General features: G+C 66.5%; 7 protein-coding genes across 7 annotated transcripts; 2 read left to right on the top strand and 5 right to left on the bottom strand.

Moving 5' to 3' along the window:
- Nucleotides 1–466: 466 nt before the first annotated feature.
- LOC62_03G003941 (uncharacterized protein) lies at nt 467–1,611 on the top strand (the record flags this gene model as incomplete). The annotated part of the gene is made up of 2 exons (XM_062770471.1): nt 467–616; nt 652–1,611. The coding sequence occupies 2 exons, from the start codon at nt 467–469 to the stop codon at nt 1,609–1,611; spliced, it is 1,110 nt and encodes a 369-aa protein (XP_062626455.1).
- Nucleotides 1,612–1,657: 46 nt separating this feature from the next.
- Nucleotides 1,658–2,930, bottom strand: LOC62_03G003940 (uncharacterized protein; the record flags this gene model as incomplete). The annotated part of the gene is made up of 3 exons (XM_062770470.1): nt 2,675–2,930; nt 2,588–2,641; nt 1,658–2,553 (listed from the first exon to the last, which is right to left on the bottom strand). Exons 1-3 carry the CDS (start codon nt 2,904–2,906, stop codon nt 1,658–1,660), a joined length of 1,182 nt encoding a protein of 393 aa, XP_062626454.1. The 5' UTR covers nt 2,907–2,930.
- A 493-nt stretch (nt 2,931–3,423) lies between these two features.
- On the bottom strand, nt 3,424–4,680 carry LOC62_03G003939 (uncharacterized protein; the record flags this gene model as incomplete). The annotated part of the gene is made up of 1 exon (XM_062770469.1): nt 3,424–4,680. The coding sequence occupies one exon, from the start codon at nt 4,678–4,680 to the stop codon at nt 3,424–3,426; it is 1,257 nt and encodes a 418-aa protein (XP_062626453.1).
- A 1,671-nt stretch (nt 4,681–6,351) lies between these two features.
- LOC62_03G003938 (uncharacterized protein) lies at nt 6,352–8,388 on the top strand (the record flags this gene model as incomplete). Its single annotated transcript, XM_062770468.1, has 1 exon — nt 6,352–8,388. One exon carries the CDS (start codon nt 6,352–6,354, stop codon nt 8,386–8,388), a length of 2,037 nt encoding a protein of 678 aa, XP_062626452.1.
- A 130-nt stretch (nt 8,389–8,518) lies between these two features.
- LOC62_03G003937 (uncharacterized protein) lies at nt 8,519–10,017 on the bottom strand. Its single transcript, XM_062770467.1, has 3 exons — nt 9,982–10,017; nt 9,763–9,947; nt 8,519–9,722 (listed from the first exon to the last, which is right to left on the bottom strand). The coding sequence occupies exons 1-3, from the start codon at nt 9,995–9,997 to the stop codon at nt 8,634–8,636; spliced, it is 1,290 nt and encodes a 429-aa protein (XP_062626451.1). The 5' UTR covers nt 9,998–10,017; the 3' UTR covers nt 8,519–8,633.
- A 184-nt stretch (nt 10,018–10,201) lies between these two features.
- Nucleotides 10,202–11,348, bottom strand: LOC62_03G003936 (uncharacterized protein). Its single transcript, XM_062770466.1, has 3 exons — nt 11,309–11,348; nt 11,081–11,271; nt 10,202–11,045 (listed from the first exon to the last, which is right to left on the bottom strand). The coding sequence occupies exons 1-3, from the start codon at nt 11,325–11,327 to the stop codon at nt 10,254–10,256; spliced, it is 1,002 nt and encodes a 333-aa protein (XP_062626450.1). The 5' UTR covers nt 11,328–11,348; the 3' UTR covers nt 10,202–10,253.
- A 193-nt stretch (nt 11,349–11,541) lies between these two features.
- Nucleotides 11,542–13,488, bottom strand: LOC62_03G003935 (uncharacterized protein; the record flags this gene model as incomplete). Its single annotated transcript, XM_062770465.1, has 4 exons — nt 11,542–12,588; nt 12,628–12,809; nt 12,868–12,875; nt 13,160–13,488. The coding sequence occupies 4 exons, from the start codon at nt 13,486–13,488 to the stop codon at nt 11,542–11,544; spliced, it is 1,566 nt and encodes a 521-aa protein (XP_062626449.1).
- Between the last annotated feature and the right edge of the window lie 1,137 nt (nt 13,489–14,625).

Below are 14,625 nucleotides of genomic sequence, written 5' to 3'. Positions count from 1 at the left end.
GCACGTTGGCACTTGATGCACAAACATGCAGCATGCGGTGCCGGTGTTTGTGTACTAGTCGCGTCGCGTTTACTTGGTCGCAATCACAAATGGAACAGGTCCAAAGTCTTGGCATCGCTGCGGGGCTCAGGAGTGTCGATCACCCATGCCGCGCAGCAACTGCGGCGGCGGCGGTCTTACACTCGACACATTCGACTTCAACGCCGCATCTACACAACGTACACTACGCTGTCGAGGTCGAGTTCGACGTTCAACGTTTGACGCCATTGCGTCCCGCCCCATCCAGCGACACACGCCGGGGCGCAGGCGTCCGACTCGCCATGCGTCTCTGTCTGATCGGCACACGCCCTCCGCACGCACCGGGCACGCCAGCTCGAGCCAGCCGTGACTAACACTGACTGACTGACTGACTGACTGACTACCTAACGCGTTGCTCAACCGCTCCACCCAAGCTCACACACTCACAATGGACATGGAAGTCCGCCTCACCTTCCCCCCAGCGCCTGCGGGCGAACCAAACCCACTAGCGGCGCTGCGGGCCTTCGCGCGGGAGGTCGACGGGGTGCGTGTCGTCGCGGGAAGGAAGGAGGTGCGGGTCTCGCTCGACTGGGGTGGGGTGAGTCCTCTTCCTGCGAGACATACTCACAGCAGAAAGACCACGAGGAGTCCGACGCCGCCTTCGACGCCTTCCTCGCCTGTCTCGCGCCGCCAGTGTCCTTCAGCTTGTCCTTCCCGTCCCACTCTGCGGCAACGCGACACCTCTTCCGCCGCCCGCCGCTCGGCGGCCTGCGCACCGCCGCGCTCCGCACACTGACCGTACAGGACATACTCGAGGTGCCGTCCGCGTGGGAGCTCCTCGCGTCGAGCGGCGTGACGACGGCGCGTACCTCGCTCTGCGGGTTCACGGACGGCGACTACGCTCAAACCGCGGCGCGGCTGGCGGCCAACACGACGCTGACGACATTCTGCGTCGATCCTGGGTGCTCCGTTCTGCGCTCCTGCCAGTGCTGGAGCTGGGTGCGTGTGAGTCGATCAGCAGAAGAGGGGGAGGAAGGCGTCCACGCGCTGGGGAGCCTGCTCGCGCGCAACCGCCGCCTCCGCTTGCGCTGCCACGCCGCCTTCGCCCAAGCACTCCTGCCCGCGCGCGTGCTCCTCCTTGCCGCTGCTAGCCCCATCGCCGAGACACAGCGATACCGCGAAGTCGTGCGAGCCGCCAAGGTCCGTCTCGCGTCGCGCAGTCGCAGTCGTTCGAGAAGACGTGGGCCACTGCTGCGCGTCGCGACGACGACACACACGCCCCACCTCTCGCCAGAGTGGTCACCTACGCCCCCGGCCCGTCAACCCCCAGCGACGACGACGTTCCTCTCCCTTCCTCCCGAGGTCGTCCACCTCATCCTGCAATACGTCTCGGATGACCCCATGGCACTGAGCCCAGCCCAGTGGGGCCGCCTGTTCGAGCATGCTGCGGACCGCTCCAGTCTGGCGCAACTTGCTACAGCCGCCAACACCACCAATGCCATCGCCGCCGCCAACCGCCCCTCGTTTGCAAGACTCATGAGCCGTTGGCTCGACACCGGTGGGTTCGTGTGGGAGCAGGGCATCCCTCGCTAGCGCTACGAATGCAATGTCTGTCTATGTGGTGATACTGTTACTACTACTACACGCCCCAGTCCCAGTAGAAGCCGGCGACTCGGGACCGGTACTCGAGCTCGCTTGCTCCGCCACCACGGACGAGGGTCTGTTTTGCCCGGTCGGTGGCGAACAGGCGCAGCTTGGCGAACTGGGCAGGGGTGAGCGCGTCCGGCTCGTCGGCGCACTGCTTGACGATGTTGAGGACAATCTCGAGGGGGAGACGGGCAAAGGGGACCGAAGCCGGGGTGATGGCGTGCGCGTTGAGGAGGACACGCGCGGGCACAAGAGTCTGGATGCCGGCGAGGCGGACACGGTGCGTCAGGCCAGCGTTGCGCTCCAGTGTCGAGCGATACTGCTCGCCCAGGCCAAACGGACACGGGGAGCACTTGGACTGCCCACACATGAGGAAGCAGACGCGCGTGAGGGTCGCGTTGGCCGACACGCCGCGGAGGACGTGCTCATGGTCGGCGGGGTGGAGGATGGGCGATAGGATGAGGGTTTCGAGGCCGTGGGAGCGGGGGGAGGCGAGATACTCTGCGATCTCCGCGCTCGACCCAGCGAGCTTGTTACCGCATTCCGACAGGTCGAGGGTGCGCAGGGAGGGCAGGTCGAGCTGCTTGAAGAACGCGGGGATGTTGGACGTCGTGAGCACCGCCATGGACGAGATGGGCGACGCGTTGATCGCCTTCATGGTCTCCTCGCTATCGGGGAAGCAGGGAGTGAGCTCGAAGTCGCCGTTGATGAGGTACGTCTGTTTTCCGTGGGCGATGTGCGGCTCGGTCTCGGTGATCACTTCCCGGAGCCAGAGTCGGTGCCGGGTGGGGTTGGGGGTGCGCGTGACGAGGGGCGATGAGGCGGCGGCGAGCGCCGCGAGGGGGGACGGTGGGCGCCAGTCGCCCGCGGTGGTGAGTACGATCGTGTCTTTCGTCAGCGGGGTCGAGAAGGGACAACGTACAAGGGGTACTGGGTCTGCTAAAGGCCGTGAGGGGGGTGCCGATGTCGAAGGTGTCTGGGGTCAGCTCGAACACGACGTCTAGCTCACCAGTCTTCTTGGAGTCGTCCCGAGCCGCGAGGAAGAGGTTCGCCAGCGCGATAGCCGCCAGCGCCGTGACGATGCCGCCGAGGACGTAGCGGATAGCGTACAGCCCCGCCGCGAGGAGCATGGCGCGCGCGGCGATGCTCTCTGGCGCGCGGCCGCGCAGGCCGAGCGCGACGAATATGGGGTTGAGGGGGGACGAAAGAGGGTCGGAGAGTTGGGCGTGGGGTGAGGCCATGGGTTAGAGAGTGTGCGTGAGTGGGTGGGTGGGTGTGGTGAGATGTGAGTTGAAGCAAAGAAAGATAAATGCAGAACACAGAGCAGCGGCAACATGATGGACGGCAATACCCGCCGCGCGTTGCGGTCGAGCATGCCCGTGGCGTTGCGGTGCTCTGACGTGGCGACGCGGGCTGACACGTCCCGGCCGCCCGTGACAGCGCTGCACGCTCGGATCGTCAGCGGCACGCGGGTGGGTGCGAGGGGACGGGGGTGTTGGTTTGCAGCATCAGCATGCACATACCTCTGATGATGAAAGTAAGAGTACGAGAGGCGCGGCGCGACGGCCCGTCTCGTCCAACTATCCGACCACCTCCACCACGACACGACGTGGCCGAGAAATCAGGCGCGACGCCGGGCACCAACGCACACCGGCAAACAACCGGCAACCATGCTGCAATCAATGCATGCGGATACTTTCATACTGCCCGTCCAGCGGGGTTGCTCGCGGCCAGCGCGGTGTGTGCTAGTTATAGTGCTTAGCCTGAGCCAGTCGCGGCGGCGGTGGCAGCAGCGGTGTCGCCGCCGCCAGTGGCTCCGCCGGTCGCTCCGCCACCCGTTGCTCCGCCGCCAGTGGCACCTCCACCTGTCGCTCCGCCGCCAGTAGCGCCGCCGCCAGTCGCTCCTCCACCCGTCGCGCCTCCGCCGGTCGCTCCACCTCCAGTAGCGGCAGCGACGGCCCCAGTGAGGCCGCCGCCAGTAGCTCCGCCGCCAGTCGCGCCGCCGCCAGTCGCGCCGCCAGTGGCAGCAGCGACACCGCCAGTGGGGGCGCACCCACCGCCCGTAGCGGCGTCCACGTTGGCCGCGAGGCTCGTCGCCTGGCCAGTCGCCGCTGTGATGCCGGCCGTCGTCCCGATCGCTGCCGCGCCCGTAGCAACGCCGGTCGCGACGCCCGTGGCGAAGTCGTTGGAGCCGCCGCTTGGGCCGCTGCCCGAGCCAGAGCCGGAGCCGGAGCCCAAACCAGAGGATCCTGAGCCGGACGATCCAGAGGAGCCAGAGGAGCCCGAGTTAGAGGAGCCTGAGCCGGACGATCCAGACCCGGAGGAGCCAGAGGATCCAGAGGAGCCAGAGGAGCCAGAGGAGCCAGAGGAGCCAGAGGAGCCAGAGGAGCCAGAGGAGCCAGAGGAGCCCGAGGAGCCCGAGGAGCCCGAGCCAGAGGATTCAGAACCAGAGGATCCAGAGCCTGAGGAGCCTGCACCTGAGCCTGAGCTTGAGCTGCTGCCCGAGCTGCCTCCAGAGCCAGAGCCAGAGCCAGAGCCAGAGTGACCCTTGCCCTTACCCTTCTTGCCCTTGCCCTTGCCTTTGCGGTCCGTAGCGTTGAAGGTCGACGATTTTGACGACGACTTGGTGAGGAGACCGGGGCCAGTGGCGTTGGGGACAACGGACGCTGGCGGCGCGCCGCCACTGCCGCCCTTGGAATGGTGGGGTGCACCGGACTGGTGCGCCTTGGCGGGGTTGTGAGAACCAGTGAATCCCGCGCCGCCGGTTGTCGCGGCGTAGACAGCGGCAGGGGCTGCCGTGGCGTTGGTGACAGCCTTGTCGTGTGCGCCCGAGTCCGCTATCTCAGGCTTGGGTGTGATGACGGCACCACTGTTCGCCGCGGCAAGCTCGACGGGTAGCTCAAACGGGGGCGGCGAGACCTCTGCGCGCTGAACAAACAGGCGCGGGAGTGGAGCTAGGTGGAGCGGAATGGCAGCGGTGCCGGCGAGGGCGGCGAGGAAAGTCGCGGGGCGCATGGTGGGTGGAAGGCCGACTCTTGGGATCGCAGGGTGATAGATGGGAAGTGAGGTGGGTGTTGGGGTGGTCGTCTGAGGCTCGGGATCTGCCACTGGCACTGGAAGGAGTGGTGGCGGAGCTGTGATGGGAACGGGGACGAGGGCCTGCGACGACAGGCCACGCGTTGACGCGATGCCGAGCCCGAGCGTTCCAGCGCTCGCGCGTACGAGGGCCGGGTGTTTCGGCGCGTTGGGCGTGAAGAATGCCGAGTGTGGGCTTGTCGGGGGCCGGAGAAGGCGCGGGGTGCGGTGTGTTACAGGTCGTGGGAGGACGCTCGCAGCGACAGGAGGCAGCCAGCTGCCCCTCACTGCTGTTGTGGCGAGGAGGGAAGCGCTGGATCGAAGGACGCCGAGGTTGGGGGACGAGCAGGGGGGTGTGAGGCCCATAAGTAGAATGAGAGTGAGGCTGTGGGAGGGGGCCGTCGCTCTGCGCGGTAGTGGTGTAATGTGTGGTGTGAGTCGTTAGTGTGAGTTGGTAGTGATGGCGACGAGCGCGACCTCGCCACCACCGATTATCATGGCGGCGTCGACGACGACGATGACGGCGGTAGCGGCGGACACCATCCGCATTCGAAAATTGTGAGCCGGAGTTGCCAAATGATTTTCACAGAGGCCGGTAAAGTAGGCGAAGAGGACAGGAAGTCAGCTGGCGTCGACGAGGACGAGGACGAGGACGACGAAGCATGTGGGGCGGTGGGGCTGAGCGCAGCGAGCTGTGCGGCGTTGGCGGGGCACTGTGGGGCGAGCGCTGTGCGCTGCGGGGGGTGCACGTTGCGCTGATACGATCAAGTCTGGACCTTGAGCTGCATCGCAAAGTGCGCAAGTGAAGAGATGGAGGTGGTGTTGTTGTCTTGACATCGAGGAACGGGTCACCATCTCTCACTCGACAGACGCCGCGGCCCGCCGATCCCAGCACGCCGCCAATCTCCCATCCTCTTCACCCCTGCATACTGCACGCTGACTTGTCTACACACAACACGACGAGCCAGACGCGCTCGAGACTGACCGACAACTGACACGAAAATGGAACAAGACGTCGACACCACATGTCGACACACGCGCCACACGCTCTCAACTCGCCGTGTATGCGTCGCCGGCGGCATCACCTCGCCGTGTCTCACTCTGCCCCCTTGCCGCCGGTCGTCAAGTTACAGCTGATGACGAGATCCGAGGGGTTGGTGGATCGGTCTGAGAGCTGCAGGCACGCGGAACAAGGTGTGCTGGCCAGCTTCGAAAACGTCTACTCAAGCACGCGTGCGACGCCGGCGCGTTTCACCCTCGATCCCGATCCCCATTACGGCGTCGGCGGCCCAACTGACGCGTCGGATGCAGCCAAGTCAAGCGTGCAACCCTCAACCCCGAGGCATTCGCTCCGGGCCTAGGCGCACAGTATCCATACCCTTGGTCGCGGCAGTTTCAGGCGCGATTCGGCCCCGGCACGGCCAGGAGGAGGTGGCACCTCGGAAGCTGGTGACAACCCCCGCAGTCATGCCAAGGTGCTGGGCAGCACCTTACCCCTTCCCCTCGCCGTGGTGTTTGCTGCTGGTGGGCAGAACGCACAAAACAGCCATGCGCTCGAGGCCATAAGAAGGACACGGCGTCCAACGTCTCTTCCCCATCCTTCAACACACCATGGTCGCTGGCTCGACCTTTTTCCTGCTCACAGCGCTGGCGCTCGGCCTCGGCACGTCGTCAGCGCAAGATGACGGCGGGCTGTTCCACGCCGACCTGGGCCCCGTGGCACAGGGACGGATCGACCCGATCGTCAACCCGGGGCGGTTTGCAGCGCACGCGCACACAATCTTTGGCGCGAGCAACTTCCGCAACGTGCTCAACACGCCCGCCGAGCAGCACAACGCGGGGTGCACGAGCGCGAGCTTCAGCGTCGACAAGAGCAACTACTGGATCCCGACGCTGTACTTTATCAACAGCGCCGGCAAGTACGAGCCCGTGCAGGCGCATGGCGGGCGCGCATACTACCTCATCCGGGGGGACAAGAACGTCGCGTACCCCGACGGCTTCCGCGTCGTCGCCGGCACGGCGAACAACCGCGCCGCCGACGACGTGCGCAAGGCCGGCGTCGGGTACCACTGCAGCGAGCACGCCAACGGGCCGGCCAAGGTCAACCTCTACCTCCCGAACGGCATGTTCACGTCCGTCGGCTGCGAGGACATGGTGACGCGCGTCACGTTCCCCTCATGCGGGTGGGCCAACCAGTCGCTCGACTCGTGGGACCACTCGTCGCACATGACGTACCCGCTCAACGGGCCGCAGGGCGACGGCCTCATGTACTACGACCCGTTCAGCGGCAAGGACTGCCCCGCGTCCCACCCAGTCAAGTACCCGACGCTCAACCTCGAGGTGTACTGGCGCCTCACCAAGTCGCAGCTGTCGCAGTGGCGCAGCGGGCCCGACGCGATCAACTTTATCTGGGCGAACGGCGACACGCACGGCACGACGCTGCACGCCGACTTTGTGTTCGGGTGGCCGCAGGACCTGTTCCAGAAGATGGCCAAGGGGTGCTCGGACGCCAACTGTGCCGCCAACGAGTTCAAGGACATCACCCTCACGCAGAACTGCCGCTTCCAGGGCATGCTGCCCGACGAGGACCTGGGCTACATCAACCCGCTCGACCAGCTGCCCGGGTGCAACCCCCGCTGGGACCTCTCGCAGGGCGACACCAAGCCGAGCGAGTGCCCGTGGTTCACGCACGAGCCGGGATGGACGCCGCCCAACGCCGTCATCAAGGTTGCTGGCGGGCAGAACCCCGTCGCGCTCGACTTGCCCGGCGTCAACCTCACGCGCGACAGCTTGATGCAGTACACAAAGGACAAGGACGTGTACACTTTCCAGCCGGTGACCGACGTGCGCCACGAGTTCAACAACAACCCGTGGATCAACCGCTGGTGGAACGGCACGCAGGCGGACATTGACGCCAACAAGGTGCAGGACACCGCGGTCAACAAGCAACCCAAGGTCATTGACATGGGCGACTCGGCTGCCTTTGATGCCATCCTGCCGACGACTGCGCCCGTCGGCCAGGAGCAGTGGGCTACGACCAAGGAGGTCGGCACGTTCACAAAGTGGGAGTACCAGATGACCCCGCCGGCAGGTGGCGCCAAGGCAGCCGCGGCGCCCATGACGACGTCGTCGGCTGGCCTCCCGAGCGGGAACGTGCTCGCGGCGAACCCGTCTGGCTCGGCAAGTGCCACCGCCGATGCCGCTGTGACAATGGCCACTCCGTCCGTCGTCGACGCAGCTGCCAGCCCGAGCGCCACGAGTGCCTCGACCACGTCTGGCTCGGGCACGGCCGTCGCGCACCCCACCGGTGGTGTGGCCGGCACTCCGTCCGTCGAACCCGTCGCCGCGTCGGCCAACCCGTCCGCGGTCGGCACTCCCCTCGGCTCGGACCCTTCCTCCTCGTCGTCGTCGTCGTCCGGTGCCGCTGCTCCGTCGGCCGTCGGCACGCCCATCGGCTCGGGCTCGCACGTTCCCGTCGCCTCGCCGCCGTCAGACGTCGGCCCAACCGCCACCCCGTCAGACTCTGGCACGCCGGTGGGCTCTGGCAAGCCGGCGGTCCCCACTACCGCGTCGACCACCTCGCCCACGGCCGCTGCCAAGCCAGGCCGGTGCCGCCCCAAGCACCGCCGCCGCCACTACCGCCTTTAGAATCCCACCACCTTCTTTTCTGCCCGCGTGCTGGCACGCAGTCGTTCCTTCCCCACATTCGTTCGTTACACACATTCGCTTCGTACAGTTCCATAACCTTGAAAGATGAACAGTTTCGTTATCGCTAGGTCGTGGGGCTTCAATCATGGTCAGAGGAGGCACTGCACCTCAGACACCGTTCAGTGGCGCAAGTACGAGTCAGTCAAGCCGGGCACATTCAGCATGCATTCGGGCTTGCCACCCCCCTACGCGCCCACCGCGCCGGTATTCCAGTCCTCGCCCCAGTCGCCAGGCGGCGGCTCGACAAACTGGTCAATCATGGCGCCGAGCTGTGCCTCGAGCCCGTCGTCGGCCCAGCTATCCCCCGCGAGGTCCATGAGCGCGACGTAGGGATCGTACGCGGGGCTACCGACGCCGCCGATGCCCGCGTCGGCGAACGCGGCCAGGTCGGCCGCGCGTAGCCCGAACGCTATGGCGCCGCGGTCGCGCGGCGCGAGGTCGACCTTGTGCGCGAGCGCGTTCGCGGCGCGTATGCCGCGGTCCCACACCATGCCTCCGGTGGCTAGGTACTCGTCCTTTGCGCGCGGCTTGTTGCGCGCATACGGCGCCAGCGCGCCAAACTTGCCTTGGGCGGCATGGATAATACGCAGCACCTGCGTGTCGCTGAGCGCAACGGGGTTCGGCACCAGCCCAACAATGTGGGTTAAGAGCTCTTGCGGGAGCTCGAGGATCGGCGGCGCCGAGGCGGGTTGCTTGCCCTTTGTATCGTCGGGGTCGTCTCCCGCCGCGGCGTTGAGGAGCACGCGCGCCGCAACGAGCGTCTCGATCGCAGCAGGCCGAACGACATGGAGCGCGAGGAACGCGTTCCGCGCGAGCACGCGCTCGAGGCGGCTCATGCCGAGGCTCGTCGACGGGCCGGCCATCTCGTTGACGAGCTTGCGCTCAAACCAGTCGGTGGCGCAGGTACATTTCGGCCTGGAGCCGCCCGAGACGTCGACGTCGCCGAGCAGCCCGCCGTGCGCGCACACGGTGCGGATGGTCGTGTTGCCCTTCTCTATCGCAGCCGCGAGCTTGGGCAGCTCGTACGCCGACGCGTTGAGGATGAGGTGCTCGAGCGCGCAGCGCTCCGACCCCACGAAGGCGAAGAGCGCGTCGAACACGAACGGGGGCAGGTGCATGTCGAGCTCGAGGACGCGCAGGCCTGCGAGCGGCGCGAAGAGGGGCGAGGCGAACAGGTGCGCCAGGACGGCATGCACGCCGGCGCAGGCCTGGAAGCGGAGACCTGCGAGCGGGGTGGCTGAGAGCGCGCGCGCGAGGTTGTCGAGGTCGCCCGTCTGGCGGTGTCAGCTTGACAGAGGGACAGGGCGTGCTCACGGTGGTCCAGTCGCCTGAGAGCGTGATGAAAGGCTGCGAGAGGGGCGAGTCGGCGTCCGTGTCCTCTACGAAGATGGAGGGCAGCGGCGTGAGGATGGTGGATAGGGGGGCGAGCGAGGGCTCCTCGCCACCCCACTGGACCTCTGGCGCCTGGGGCACGACGCCGAGGAAGAGCGTCTTGGTGGCTGGCGTCAGTGGGGCCGTGCAGCAAGCACTCACTCTCTGTCTCGTCCATGGTGGTGAGGAATAGGGAGGAGATGCGATGTGGAGATGCGATCCATCCTGGTGCACTGGTGTGTCGTCGTTACTTGGCGCCGTCGGAACCAAATAACCGAGGGCACGTGGCACCCTTCTCGAACAGTGTCCTCTGCACTGCGTACTCGCTGTATGCATGTACGACGACGACCACGACGACAGAGCAGCGAGCAGAGAGGAGACGTCGGAAGCACAGCAACAGTGGCATACAATGGGTATTTACAACGAAAAAGAACCTACAACCCGCCGTTGACGCACCACTCGGTGATGGCACGCGACCTCGGCACGCCGGCGGCGGCGTGCCGCGCAAACGCGCCGAGCGTGCGGCGCAGCGTATCTCGATCCCCGGCTTGCTTGATCACCCCGCGCACCTGCCGCTCGTCGAGCACGTCGTCTTGCGCAGTGTACGCCAGCACGCTCTCGAGCAGCTCGTACGGGAGCTCGAAGAGCGGGCACGCCCGGGCCGGGTCGTCCCGCTCCGCATGGAGGAGCACCGCGGACGCGGCGTGGATTCTCGCGGCCGACGCGCGCCCTCTGCGCCTGGCGTCGCTGAAGTGCTTCTCTACCGCCTTGGCGCACTTGCACCCCGCAAGGTCGTCCCACTTGTCCGCGGAGCGGAGGGCACAGAGGCCAACGCACACCCCGTCCAGGCCGTGGCCCTGCGGCAGCGCCTGTACAAGCTGCGCGCGGAACTCGTCCGCGGTGCGTTTCTGGCTCGCGAGCATGTTGGGCACGATAGGCCGCAGGACGACGTTGGCGAGTGCGCGCGCCCGCGAGCCCGCCAGCAGGGCAGCGAGGGGTGCGATCGGGATGCCGAGCGCCTTGGGGTCCAGGAGGGTCGGGTAGGGAAAGTCGACGTACTCGCTGCTCGGGGACGCGAGGAGGCGGAACTCGAGCGTCTGCAGCGTCGGGAGGTGCAGGCGTGGGAGGAGGGCGGTGAGGGCATCCTCGGACGACACGGCGGTGACGGCCAGGGCGGAGACGCGGGTCGCGCCGAGCGCGTTGGCTACGGTGGCGAGGCCGCTGGCCTAGGAGGTTAGCTCGGTCGTGACAGCGTACGCACGTTAGCCCACGAGAGTTCGAAGCAGGGGAACAGCTCGGCGCCGTGCCCTGCGGCTCGGGCAGCCTTGATCTCCTTCGCGAGGTTCGGCGGGAGCGCGCGCACCGCGCCGAACGGATCGGTGGTCTCGGCGGCAAGGTCGTCTCCCCACCCCAAGCCGGGGAGCGCGGGCACGAGCGCGACGGTGATAGAGCCTGCGGGTCAGCGATGCACCACCCAACCCAAGCTCACCTGTCTCGACACCGCTCATCGTCAGTGTGTGAGTAGTTTCAAGCTTCTCTGCATCGTCGTCGTCAATGTTATCCGCCGGGTGGCCAAAAATTCCAGATAACGGCCTCGAAGGATTCCGGCACCGGTCGAACCGGAAATCCGAATCACAACAAGGAGGTCACGGGGATGGCCGACGTCATGCCACGCGACAAGGACCATCGACAACAACTACATCCACTTCGTACACTTCTGCTCTAGTCCTCATGTCTCAGCGCAAAGACGTTGTCAATGACCAGACGGTCCGGCTTGCGCTGTTTCGTCGTGCGGATATCCCACCCGACCCCGCCGTTCGCGAGCCACTCGTCGCGCGCGCGACGCTCGCTCTCTGGCCTGTGACGGCGCACCGCGGCGAAGGTCGCCGCCACGCGCGCGAGGTCGCGCCGATCGCGCGCGTGCGCCAGCACGCGGAGGCGCTGCTCGTCGGTCAGGGCGTCGTCTGGCGCCGTGTGGGAGACGACGATCTCGAGGACTTCGGCTGGGAGGCTGAGGAGGAGCTCGCCGAGGCGCGAGGGCGACACGGCGTCGGGGGTCGGGGCGTGGGTCGCCTTGCTGCGCTTGTGCGGCGGCTCGTCGTCGCTGTCTGCAGCGTGTCGCGGTGATGCCGACGACGACGCGGTAGTCGCGGCCATCTCCTCGTCCTCGTCCGCCTCGGAGTCGTCCTCGCACGCCAGGCTGGCGTGGAACAGCACCCGGCCGACGACGAGCATCCTGAGCGCCGCGGCCCTCGCACGGGCATTCAGCCCAGCGTTTCGCCGCATGACCTGGGATATTGTGCGGAGGTGAATGTGCACCGGCTCGCCGCTGGGTGTGGGAGTGACCTCGCAAAAGCACTCGAGCGGGTAAGTCGACGGCGCGGGCCACTCGACTTCCTCGGGGTCGTTGGGGTACGCGCGGACGAGCTCGCACATGCCGGCGCACACGTTCTCGAGCGTGAAGCCTGCGGCCGGCTGCACGAGCACCAGTGCGAGGTAGCGGACGAGCTTGCGGTGCCTCGGGACGACGAGCGTGTGCAACCTTGCCCGCCCGATACGCAGGTACGTGAGCAGCTTGGAGACGTAGATCATGTCCCCGGCGTCGGCCAACGCGTCAGGCCACGGCCGGAGGTCGAGGTGCCGCAGCGTCGGCACGGCGAGCGCGTCGAGAAAGTTGAACAACGTTTCACCGCTGTCGGCGTAGAGAAGCACCATGCCGGCGATACGCGACGCGTTGAGCGCGGCGTGCACGCGGCGGTCTTCGTTGTCCTGCGCGGGGGTCAGCTGTGCCAGGCACGCGTCACTCACGTCCCACTCCCACTCGATCGTGAGGACGGGGTGCGCGAGCCCCCCGAGTCCGCGGACGCGCTGCATGCCCCCGAGTTTGACGCGCACGTTGTCGCTGTGCTCTGGGAGCGAGAGGAGCGGCGCGAGCGGGTTATCGTCCGTCGCGGGGTCGAAGAAGACGGCCGGGAGGGTGCTGGGCGACGCTGGGGGTGGGGGTCTGCTAGGACGTGCTGGCGCTGACGACCACTCGAGCCCGCCCACTACGGTCGCTAGGACCAGCTTGAGCGAGTGCATTGAGTGAGGTGTGGAGTGTGGACACAAGTTGAGAGAGGTGTTGTGTCGTTGGCGGTGCGCGGTGGCGACCGACGACGGTGTGGGTGATTGTTGTTGTTGTTGCACGCACCACAGGGATGACAATGCCGCACGCACAGTGCGCGCCGACGACACCACACCCTCACACGACACGACATGATACATTGCATCACAGGGTACACATACAACAGATGGCAGAGTCCACCAGCAGCGGCCACAGCACGACAGACCCTACTCGCACCCAGCACTCCACCACATGCCCCCGCGGGCCAGCCACTCGGCGCGCACTCTGTCCTCGACGCCGTCCGCCAGCGCCGCCGACATGCCAGCCATGGCGCGCGCGTTGATCACGTAGCGGCAAATGCGGCGCACCTGGTCCACCGAGAGAAGGTGGGGCTCGTCGGCCGCGAGCCCGAGCACATGGCAAATGAGCTCGGGCGGCAGCGACAGGATGCGGAACGGCGCGGCCCGCACGCCCGCGTCAATCTGGTACCACCACAGCGCGTCGAGCAGCGCCGGCACCATGACGTGCATGAGGATGTGGCTCGCGACGCGTTCTGGCAGGCACATGAGCGGGTGGACGGCCGGCAGTGACGGCGGCGTACCGTCCTCTGTGGCGCCGGGCGGCCGTTGAGGACGATTCGGGCGGCACAGAGGACCTGGAGCGCGGCACGGCGCACGCGCTGTGTCCGGACCGCATTTCGTCGTAGTAGGCTCTCGAGGTAGTCATAGTCCTCGACCACTTCGCCGACGGGGCTCTCGTGAGCCAGCACCGAGAGGCAGTTGCACCGTAAGGACGAGGTGAGGCAGCCCCGCAGGCAGACGACCTGTAGTGATCCGTTGTGTTGTGCCACTGCTGGCGTGATCGTATGCAACAAGTCGCCAACGGGAAAGTGAGGCTTTGGGCAGAATGCCAGCGTATGCAGTGCCGCCGAGCGTGGTGTGGAGAGAAACCTCGCGAGTGAGGTATACAGCGGTTCCATTGGCCCAGCGTCGTCCCCCAGGTCCTGGATATCGAGGCTCATTAACGGCACATCGAGGTGGTCGACCAGCTGCGCAACCGACGCCGGCGTGTCCGCTTGCCGGATAGTCAGGCCCGTGATTTTGGCCGCCTTGATGGCCGCAACGAGGTTGTGGAACTCGACTGGCTGCGGCACGTCAGCCAAACCCACACACGACACACTCCACCCAGCTCACGCCGCCGCCGCTCACATCATACCACGTCACTGTGAAGCAGGGCACGCGCTCGCCCTCGTGACCCAGCACGCCGCCGACGTCAACTTCTCTCAAGGCGTGGCGGTACACCTGCGCAAAGGCGATGAGCGGCGCGAGCAGGTTTTCGTTCTCGTCGTCGTCGTCGTCCCACCCGAGCCCGCGCTGCGCCGTCGCAAACGATAGCTGGAGGTATCCTGCCGGGTGGTCGTCATGCGGCGCCAAGTAGGGTGACACTGCTAGTGGAGGACTGCGCGGGGACCGTGGCGAGCGGGGGCTGCCGTTAGATCCTGCCGTTGCGCGCGCCGAGGTCATCCCGAGCGGGGACGCCGACGCGCCGCCACGCACACCTTTGCCTCGCCGCATCGCCGTCGTCGTTGTCAGTCAGTTTGTTGTGAGTATGTAGATGTGCGATGAGACGATTTGGGGAGGGATGGGCTGGGGCCACCACCAGGTGGCGTGGGGCAGGGGCTGGTGCTCGAGCGTCACCCAAGC

This window comes from Vanrija pseudolonga, chromosome 3 (assembly GCF_020906515.1).
Source record: "Vanrija pseudolonga chromosome 3, complete sequence".
Classification (NCBI taxonomy): domain Eukaryota; kingdom Fungi; phylum Basidiomycota; class Tremellomycetes; order Trichosporonales; family Trichosporonaceae; genus Vanrija; species Vanrija pseudolonga.
The sequence above is the reverse complement of the archived record's forward strand: the minus strand, read 5'-3'. Positions and strand labels throughout refer to the sequence as shown.